The 10,914-nt window shown below is 53.8% G+C and overlaps 1 protein-coding gene across 1 annotated transcript in view; it reads left to right on the top strand.

Moving 5' to 3' along the window:
* Positions 1 to 9,668, top strand: part of LOC119114105 (17-beta-hydroxysteroid dehydrogenase type 6) — a 94,100-nt gene extending 84,432 nt beyond the window's left edge. Inside the window, exons 8-13 of the mRNA XM_037238322.1 lie at positions 827 to 1,015; positions 2,982 to 3,114; positions 5,495 to 5,606; positions 6,973 to 7,071; positions 7,689 to 7,809; positions 8,439 to 9,668. Coding sequence (XP_037094217.1) covers positions 827 to 1,015; positions 2,982 to 3,114; positions 5,495 to 5,606; positions 6,973 to 7,071; positions 7,689 to 7,809; positions 8,439 to 8,677 — 893 coding nt within the window. The 3' untranslated portion in view covers positions 8,678 to 9,668. The remainder of the gene's footprint in view (positions 1 to 826; positions 1,016 to 2,981; positions 3,115 to 5,494; positions 5,607 to 6,972; positions 7,072 to 7,688; positions 7,810 to 8,438) is intronic.
* Positions 9,669 to 10,914: the final 1,246 nt, after the last annotated feature.

Below are 10,914 nucleotides of genomic sequence, written 5' to 3'. Positions count from 1 at the left end.
GGAGAGAGAGAGATTTATGTATATACATGCATATATATATATATATATATATATATATATATATATATATATATATATATATAGTACTATAAATATCATTTCATGACGCCGCATAGTAATAGCCACGTGTTCCTGTGATCTTCCGTGCTCCAGTGGGGCCACAAACACAGTTACATCCACAAATATGCCACGGCATTGGCCTGCCACTCCACGCACACCCCGTTAGGGTATTGATCGAGATATTGACTTGCGTTGCCTGTGTGCGCCGTCAGTTAGTTGTCAAGCGCATATACGTCAGAGCACTGACACACTTGAGACTACAGTGATAGATTCACGAATTACTATTATTATTGTTATTATACATAATTATATATATATATATATATAATATATATATATATATATATATATATATATATATATATATATATATATCACGTACATCGGTTTGCATGGTGCCATGATATTGTGCAGAGTTGCTGTTTTGTTTATGCCCTTTTTTTGCTTCCTTTGGTTATGACCAAATGAGCTGTGCTCTACGCCTTATATCCCACCCATAATTTACCATTATCAAAATAACTATCGCCAAAATAGCGTTTTGCCGCTTACTTTCCCTCGAAGTGATCAGCAAATCCATGCAACATTTTTGGCTGACACGCACCGTTTTCCGCCGTCGTTTTCGCTCATTTTGTTCTCTATTACCGCATGGCAGAAACGTACCGTCACTGCGGGCCTTCTGAGTATTCCGCGTACCGCACCGAACTCGCGACCTTTCGTTCGGTAGAGGTCACAGGTCACAGGTCACCGGGGTCCGCCTCCGTTTCAGAGCTGCACGCGGTGGTGAACAATGCGGGCGTCTTCACGATTTCGGAGGTGGAGTGGTGCTCCCTGGACATGTACCGGCGTCTGTTCGAGATCAACTGCTTGGGCGCCATTCGCGTCACCAAGGCGTTCCTGCCGCTGGTGCGGGCGCACGGCGCAGGGGGCCGGGTGGTGATCGTCGCCAGCCTGGCAGGTCAGCTCAGGTCACGGGCCAGGTCAGACTGATGTCAGGTCAGGAGCGATTGCCGCTGGCGATCAGTCACCCATTCCGCAAAGCTATTCAGGACCTATACAGCACGGTTGGTTTGGTTAAGCATGTTTGGATTCAAGCCCCACAACGATACGCACTATAAACGACTTAATTTCATCGCGGTGTCCGCGGTGCGTAACCACCACTGCGGTCGGTAGGGTCAAGGTCAGGTCAGGTCAGGTCAGGTCACTTCCAGCTGCCGGTCACGTCAGCTCAGGCCACTTCCACCTGCCGGTCGCGTCAGGTCAGGCCGCGGCCGCCTGCCGGCCACGTCAGGTCAGGGCAAGCTCAGGTCGCCGACCGAGCGGCGCGGCTGACGCTCGGGCGCCTGGTCTGGCAGTCACAGGGACAGACCACACACCGTGACTGGGTCATTCAGCCGAGGAATCATAGTTTCAGAAGTCATTCGATGTCTTTTCGTAATTTACGTACCAAATTCGTGTTTAGGGCCAGAATTGTTTTCAGGGACAATGGGTATAAAAATGGCATGCTGCTGCCTATTATCAACTTTTTGCATGACATTTCAGACTATCACAATAGTACAACACGCATCCATCTACACCAGACCACCACGAAACAGTTTGTTCGCAATACGCCCAAGCGCTTTGGCGAGCAGGTTTGCCTGAGCCTAAAGGCTCAGATTCCAGGGAGCACAGCTTCAGCGCGTGCCTAGCCGTCGGTGGCAGATCCCGAAACGCGCCCGTCCCGCACTGCACTCTGCCCGCACGTGGTGTCGTGCTGAAACACGATCTGCAACATTGCAACATGACCTGCTGCGTCTCAAGAACCGGTGGCAGGCGCGTCGGCCGTCCGTCGCCATGCTCCAAGGCATCCGAACTCGCGTTGTTTCGAGTGCAGCGCTGTGTGTGTGCGGGGGGGGGAGGGGGTCGGTGGGAGCCGTAGCCGCTGACGCGCCTCGTGGCACTGCTGGCTTGGCCTCGTGCCACGCGTCAGCTGTTCGGCTGCCGCGCGCACGCTTACAACGGCTGGACAGCAGCAGTACGGTACAGATGTTACGCGATGATGAGTGTATCAAGCGAATGCCTTGAACCGTGTGGAAGTTGACAGAGCGCTTGCATACCCGCGAGTGTTTTCAAATGAACTCAAACATCGTCAAAGGATGCGACATTTGTCGTTTGTTAACGGCCCACCGCATATTATCGACTTGCTTTTCAAACGATGCGAACTAAACTGCGCCTTACAGTTTACAAAACTGTTACGCCTCTTTTTTAAAGTTGATGGACGGGGACGTCACTTCATATACTTCGTGAGAGACTGCTACCCCCATGCTGAATTGAGAAAGGCAGTTCAGATCAACCTAAAATGGGGCGTCATTCCTCTGCAGGAACATAATTTTGAATCTACGAAATATTGCAAAAAGTTTGGTATAAATTGTAGCATCGAGGATGCAAAGTGGCCGAAGTGCGGGAAAACATCAAATTTTGAGAGTGGGTTGGGTCAGCCTTTTCAGCTGAGCTCCGCTCCCCCCCCCAACCGATTTTATAAAGTGGCACCCCTGTTTGTGGATACCGGCTGAGGTGGCCCTGATCAAGTCTTGCCTCTATATTGACCTCCCTACATCGCTCCGATCCTGTCTTAAGTCTGATCAAATGACCTGATACGTAGGTGACCTTGTCAGCTTCATTATCTCGTACGCTACATCAAATGGCAGTTATGACCCCTCTGACACATACCTGATCTTGGATGACCCTGACCTTGAGATGCCTAATTTTGACCCCAGGTCGGTGCACCATACCGGACTTGTCAGCTTACTCGGTCTTTAAGCATGTCACCATCTCCTTTGCCTGGTGCGGCCCTGAATTGAACTCGGTCTGACCTTGACCTCGGCCTTGACTTGCCATCTTGTTTGCTATGGTCTGACTCTGACTCCACCCCACCTTGACCTCAGGCCGGTACACCATCCCGGGCCTGTCAGCTTACTCGGCCTCCAAGCACGCTACGATCTCGTTCGCGGACGGGCTGCGTCGCGAGATGCACAAGTTCAACATCTCCGTCCACACGGTGGAGCCGTCCACCTACCGGTAGGTGGATCAGTCCACACGGAGCTGGCGCGAGTCAGCGCCGGCGAGCGCAGCTGGCGCTGGGCGAAGATGAGCGTCTTCAGACCACCCCGTCCTGTTGATTCGGCAGCTTGATGGGGAGTTCACGAGACGGGTAGCGCGGGAAGGACTGGAGCGATATCTTCCGCCCTGTCAGTCACACATACGGTGCCGCGTCAGTCAACCTGAATTGCTCGCTATTTGGAGACAGGGAGCTTGCGGAATGAAAGTTAGTCGTTTTTAACACTTGTTCATTAAGTGGCGAACGCTCTTGTAAACACTCGCTTTTTCGCCGTTGGTTCCGGTGTCAGCGCGGCGGTCCGTTTTGTCCCTTAGAAGTGTGTGCTGTTCAGTTTAGACGGAGCTTTCGTGCTCAGTCGGTACCTGTCCATTCGTGCCCCTTGTCCTTAAAATCAACTGCCTACCAACAAACCGGCCAGACGGCAGCCCCCGTGCGGTCGACAGCATCTCTTGAGCCGGACTTCGAGCGTTACTGGACTGCATCTTCTGCGTCGGGCTCCGGGTGTAACTGGGCTGTATCTCCTGCGCCGGGCTCCGAGCGTTACTGGACTGCATCTCCTGCGTCAGGCTCCGGGTGTTACTGGACTGCATCTCTTGCGCCGCATTCCGGGTGTAACTGAACGGCACCTCCTGGGCCGCACTCCGGTTGTTATTGGACTGCATCTCCTGCGCTGAGCTCCGGGTGATGTTGGACTGCATCTCTTGCGCCGGGCTCCGAGCGTTACTGGACTGCATCTCCTGCGCGCGCTCCAGATGTTACTGGACTGCATCTCCTGCGCCGTGCCCAGGCTGTTACTGGACTGCATCTCCTGAGGCCGGGCTCCGAGCGTGTCTGGACTGCATCTCCTGCACCGGGCTCCAGGTGTTACTGGACTGCATCTCCTGCGCCGCTCTCCGAGCGTTACTGGACTGCATCTCCTGCGCCGGGCCCCGAGCGTTACTGGACTGCATCTCCTGCGCCGTGCTCCAGATGTTACTGGACTGCATCTCCTGCGCCGGGCCCCGAGCGTTACTGAACTGCATCTCCTGCGCCGTGCTCCAGATGTTACTGGACTGCATCTCCTGCGCCGTTACCGGACTGCATCTCCTGTCCAAAGCACAGATCACGTTCCGTGTTCCGTCAACAAGCTACTTGAGCCGCCGACGGCGTGACCACAGAAATAGAGCCGGCAGGTGGCCCGCGGCCGGACGCCGCTGTATTTGTTGGCGGCGGCCCGCAGCGTCGAGTCGACACCTTCGGCCCCGGCCGAGGCGGCTCGGGTGGTTAGCAATCTTGGCCCACGGAGGTGGACCAGCCGCTGCCTGCCGGGCGAGCTCGTGAGACTAGAAAGCGGGCCCAGATTGGTGGAGTCGGCGTTTTGAGAGAGACTTCAGGAACGTGTCACGCTCCTGTGCGGGGTGTAGTGTGTCCTGTTCATGACTTCCAGCTGGCGTTTTGGGGCCGGCAGGGTGCCGGTCACACTGCCGCGGCTCGGGCACCACAGGAATGGCAGCTTCTCGTATTGTTCAGTGAGTTGGAAGTCGACCTGCGGCGCCTCGTTTTCGGAGTATGATGAAATCATGCAACAGCCCTCCCCAGGTTTGAATGGCCGCCTCTGGGCGCTTTGACAACCGCAGACGGTGACACCTGGCGCCAGTTAGTGGTACTAGTAGTTCTGTACTCCCTCGCCTGTAGTGTGACGACAACTGATAACCTGACCGACATGGAACTATGGAGTGCACTGATTCCTGAGTAAGATGATGCCACGAGCCGCTGACATGATCGCCTGTAACCCCGTGTTTCTGTTTGTTTACCAAGTGATTCCGCCAGTGCCGTCATGCTCGTTGATCCGCCGCGCAGCGATAGTGTGGTGATGTCCTCACGTCAGTCTGAGTTAGTTAACGAACTGCCCACAACGGGACGTTCTAATCTTCGTAAGGTGGCAACGCGAATTGTGAATTAATTGTAAAATGATGAAAGCACCGTTTCACTGAACAGCGTATTCCCGGCTATAATTTTCTAGCGGTTGCTTAAGAGCCTGGCCGGCAATCGTTAGCTCTGGGGCCAAAAACATTCGGCCATTACGCCAGAGCCAAACTCACAGGCATTGGCACCTGTGCCCCAGGCCTCCTGCACCTCCGCTGCAATCGCCGGAGTCTGTTCGACGAATCGTTTTACCCCCGAGAGATGACGGCACACCGTGTGATTCGTCGCTCGGGAGCAATGACGTCTCATACCGCGTCGTTCACGCATCCAAGCTATGACGTCACGCCGCAATACGCGTCGATCGCGAGTGATGACGTCACACGCATGCCGTTCACGAGTCATCCCGATGACGTCACACTGTCTCCACGGTTGCAGCACGCCGATCCTGTCCGAGAGCGTTCTGGAGGGCACAGTGAAGAAGGACTGGGACGCCGCGGGCGAGGAGGTGCGAGCCTCATACGGAGAACACTACCGCGACGAGTTCAAGGTGAGACACTGTATTAAAGCTGTCATTCGTCCTGCTTCCCTCACTCGCCGGTTCATCACATGTCATACCATACGTCCCGGCAGCGTACCGCCTCGTAGAGGCAAGCTGCGACCGTGGGTCAAAAGACGGTTGAAGTGGCGACTGCCAGGCGCTCGCACAATCTCCAGAGAAGAGCCCCTGTGCGGAGTAACAGGTCGCTAGCGAGTGTCTCCCGCAAGGGTCTCAGTAATGTCACACCACTCACCTCATTCCGTTATGCCATGCTTCTAAAATGGTTAAACGTGGTGAAAAGAACCGTAACTTGTTCAAACCCAATCAAAATTTGGAGTAGCTGAGGTTCCTCAGCGAACACGATGTTGACAATCTATGCCTTATGTACTCGGCACACAGTGACTTCCTCCCAAGCGTCAGGACACCGCTGTTTTCTTGCAACAGACTCACCGTCGACCTCGCCTTGGCCGGGCTCGAGCCGCGTCGTTTCGGGATGCTGGTGTCCTTACCTGACTGCGTGCGGCTGAGCGGTAGTTCTCAGTCCTTAGCCCCGATGGGGCGTCCTCAGTCTTCAGTCCCAAGCGGCAGCCCCCGGTCCTCAGTCCCGAACGGCAGACCCAGCCCTCAGTCCCGAGCGGCAGTCTCAGCCCCGATGGGGCGTCCGCAGTCCTCAGTTCCGAGCGGCAGCCCTCAGTCCTCATCACCGAGGGGCCTCAGCCTCAGTCCCGAGCGGCCGTCCTCGGTCCTCAGTCCCGAGCGGCAGTCCCAGCCCTCAGTCCCGAACGGCAGTCCCAGCCCTCAGTCCCGAACGGCAGTCCCCTCGGATGAGCACCAGTGGCGGACAGTCCTTCGTTCTTGTTAGGGAATGCCACCCACATGCCCATCTGCGCAGAACCGATGTGCCCGCACATTCTCGTGTATATTACTGCACCCGTTGTGATGCATGATTTCGAGATGTGTGCACGTGGGCCGATTTGAAGGATGGCGTGCATTCCGATAGGGACACTCAATGTTTTTTTTTCATGAAGACTGGTAGCGGCGCGCCTTCAATACGCCATTCTCGACCGTTCCACTGTTTGATTATGACCTGGGTAGCAGATTGCCAGAGTATTTCGATAAAACACGTGCCTGTTTCCCGTAATCAGGTGATGACCAGCGTGCCTGCAAGCATCCTCTGATTGTGCAGATGTTAAACCGAGCACAGACTCCAGCACCTGACCCGAACTATTGGCAACCGAGCGTTTTCCGCGCTGTGTTCATCACATGGCCGTGGCGTTTCCATGGCAGCGGCGCCGGTAAATCGTGGACGTCACTGTTGTTATAGGTGGCGCATGGGCGACAGTGTGTTCAAATCTGTTTCGTTTCGCATTTTCAGGTCAAGTTCATGGGTGAACTGAAGAACGCGAGGCCGGCGAGCAAGATCTACGAGGTGGTCGACGATATTCTGGACGCGACTGTCGGCGTTGAGCCCCGGGTGAGTCCGGCGGCATGGAATCGTTCCCTGCCCTCCAATGGGCCTACGCAGCCCATAGAAGGGGCTGCTGTAGGTCCAGAGAGTAGAAACTCGCAGCCCACTGACCTCATCAAGGCGTGTAATTATGACAGCAATGCGAATGATGCGAACGGCGTCAACAATGTGGATCGGTACGGTGCGAGTGAGTCACTGAACCCACGGTAGAATTGTCCTGTCTTATCCTCAAGTGATATTTTTTGTCTCAAAACGGCAACACTGTGCGCGGGTACCCGCCCCGACGGCACACTGGTGTCTGGTTTCCAGCCGGCACCGCCGGCATACACTACAGCTCTAATGCGTGCATCCCATGTTCCGCGATGCTGACGCCTCCTTATGTGGTTTGACACGGCCGGCGCGTGTTACAGTCCCGGTACCTCCGTCTATTTCTCCTCGTTTGACGTGGCCGTGGGTAGTTTGACACGACCGGCGCGTGTAACAGTCCCGGTACCTTCTTCTAATACTCCTCTTTTGACATGTTCGTTCGTGGTTTGACACGACTGGCGCGTGCTGCAACCGCGGTATCTCCGTATAATGCTCCTCGCCCGTGTGTAGTTTGACACGACCGGTGGGTGTTGCAGGCGCGGTACGTGCCCAGCGCCGCGGTGACGCTGCGTTCGCAGCTCATCCAGTCCCTGCCCTTGCCGGTGGTCGATTCCATGCTGGAGTCGCGAGCCTGCCCGCCCACGCCACCGGCAGCAGGTGCGACATCTATTGATGTTGTTTTGAACTTTGAAAGATGGCCGTGCGGGCCACGCCGCGCATAGCAAAAGTAACAACTATTGGAACAACGTTGTCCATTTTTATTATTGTCTAGAAAACAGAAATGCTACAGACGACTGGGTCTGTGACACTGCAGACGTAAGTTAAAAATACGTGCATTTACCTGCACAGCTGAACCATACCTGTATTTAACGTCGGTGCGACAAGTATAATTGCGAACATGTCTGTGACGGGGTAAGTCCATGTACGGTCTGGTTTATCCGTTTCGCTGAAGCCTGATGGAAGGCTCGTTGCATTAAGGCGGGCATGTGCACAATATACACGGACGGCAAACCTCTAGTCGAAGCCGTAAATGGCCTTCGCGTCCGTGCGATCGCGCGATGGTATTCCTCATGCGTTTTCTGCCAATGCATGTGGCCTCAAGCCACCTGTAAACATTCGAATACGTTAGTAAGTCATGCACTGGACACTAGCTTCGATAGTCAGGTTGGTGCTACTACACGGGGCTGGCTCAGGAGGGTCTTGTGAGTCCCGTAAGATAGGATGTCGTGTAAGAGTCCGGCAGGCTCTGAGGTTCAGCGACCCTGACACGCTGACTCTGCCGGCAGTGATCCGCCAGCGACAGCGGCAGCTGAAGAACCCCTACACCATGCCGCAGAAGCCGTTCCTGAAGCGCTTCTTCTCGGTGCCGCACTTCGAAAAGCCGCCACCCAGCCCGGCGCACGATGACCACCGTCCGCCCAGCTTCGCAGAGGCTCCAGAACAGACCCGGGCAGAGGTGTCCGCCGAGAGCGATCACGCCCCGCACACTCTCTCTGAAGCCATCGCCGAGGAGAACGAGGAGTAGGGCCACCGCTCGGCACGAGCAGCGGCACGGGCTCGGTCCGAGCCGGCCGCAGAGGCGGAGGAGGCGGATGTGTGACCCAGACCTCGGTCTGAGGCGGTCACCGAAGAGGAAAGGAATGGAGTCGCCCACCGGTCCCGTGCAGTTTGGAGCGATTTGGACTCGGTCTGCGTCGGTAGCCGAGGAGAGCAAGGAGCAGAGGCGTGATTGGTGGCCTGGGCTAACTTAAGGGCTGCAGCCGAGAAGAAGGAGGAACCGGGCCATTACCTGACACGTGCAGCGGCCCGGGAAGTGTGAAAGGTCGGGGAGCGGTGTGCCAGCAGCACGTGCCTCACACAGAGGCGATCGCGGGGGGCGTACAAGTGTGCCGTGTCTCTGGGGCTTAAAGCTGAGACCAAGGTACAAATATGTAGGCCATACGGGAGACTTTAGTCTCTAGTGTGTCCAAGAAAAAAAATATATGACGTCGAAATTCTGGCGTTCTCTTTAGCTAGGAGTGTACGCCTAATCATGACCGGCCAACTTATGCAATAGCGTGTAAATATTTCGCGATCACTTACATGATGTGTGCAATATATAAAAACGTGTCGATGAGAGCCGTAACAAAGCGACCAGGAGCCTCTGACATCCCATTACAATTACCTTAACGAAGTGTCTTGTCCACATACGCGAATGGGCCTTGAAATGTTAGCGATGATTTTGGGGTGGACATATTTCGTGCGTCTAGATATTGCTGTTCTACGGTCCACAGCTGCGGAGTATTACCAATCAGCATGCTGCCTCTGTGGGCGTAGTCACAGGGCTGGCCTTTCTGTTCATTCTCGTCTGATGCTTACGAACAACAGGCGGTCGAAGATTTTAGCGTCGTCATAGGCAGATGACTTGTGAGACTGCTGTGTCTGTGCAGTGTTCGCTCCGAATGATAATTAATGTTGTGAGTAACTTCAGCAAGGCATAGTTCAGTTGTGCTTGTTAAATAAATGTACTGCGCTGTGCAGGTAACTTCGTGAATGCTTGGACGACGTTAAGTCGGAGAAACCTGCATCATCCCACGTTGAGCAGTAAATCAGTTCGACGGCTTGTACGGGATGAGACAGGCGATGCGACGGCTGACTGCGGATGCTACTATCATACTGTGTGTACTGAAGGCGACGAGAATGGAGCCAAATGTCTTTGAGGACCCCTACGAATTTATTTATCGTACATTTGTCAACAGAATTAGTTTCATTAATGCAGTGGAATATCCGTCTGTCCTGGGACTTGAGCAGGCCGAGAAACCGGCTGATATATATTTCACGCGCTGATTTACAGCACACCTTGCTTCACAAATTACAAGTACATGTACTCCTAGTTGACACCTATTTAGATCGCATTGCTCTGGACCTGACATGCCGTGGTCAGTTCAGTGGATTAAGTTTTGCTCCGTCAATATAGGTGTTTGAGCTGGCTTGACATGGCTTGGGAGGTGATCAGGTACATGACATTTTTGGCACGACACTTTCCTACGAACCCCGCAATGCAGGAATCGCATGCCTTTTCCCAGCTTGAGCAGGGTGGTAGGCCAAGTGCTGGAAGTCGTCAGGTGGGCAACTAATGCTTTACTGCTTTTTCAGGCAACTGCGTTGTGGTAACCATGGTAATAATGCTAACTTGACACTTTTAGCAACACTTTAATTAGTGAGTATACCTCCCTGACAGAGCATCCCCTACGGAAGGAAGACGAATTGTTGCGAGGTCTATGGAACATATCTCTGATTATATCATGCTCCAAGGTAGTGTTCCACATGTGTATGGGATTTGAACTGAGCTAGCCATCTTCAAGATCATTCAGCAGAGTTCACGGCCCACACTTCTAAGACTTGAAAGCCTTTAGCATCTGAGCGACACGCTTGCAAAGATGTTCGGGGTTTTCGGAAAGACTTCCAAGGTCACCCAGGCATCCATGACGTCATAATAACGCCATCCAAGTGACCAAACAAACATGCGTTGAGGGGCATATTTGCTTAACAGAGAAATTGCGTCGCCCTTGGAAGTTCTTTCGACTTAAAAGTATACCAATGGTTAAAAGAGAGCCTATATCATCATATATGATGCTTACTTTCATATGTTCAAACGTGAGACATTCCTATTAATGAAAGTTGGATGCACAGATTGGCAGAACAGAACGATACCAGGGTTCGCGGGCTCGATAAAAGGATCTATGTCTGAGGTTATGCGGTAGTTCCTACTTTCTACCGTCA

This window comes from Pollicipes pollicipes, unplaced genomic scaffold, assembly GCF_011947565.3.
Source record: "Pollicipes pollicipes isolate AB1234 unplaced genomic scaffold, Ppol_2.1 Scaffold_7262;HRSCAF=8765_pilon_pilon_pilon, whole genome shotgun sequence".
NCBI lineage: Eukaryota > Metazoa > Arthropoda > Thecostraca > Pollicipedomorpha > Pollicipedidae > Pollicipes > Pollicipes pollicipes.
This window is presented reverse-complemented; position numbering and strand designations above follow the sequence as displayed.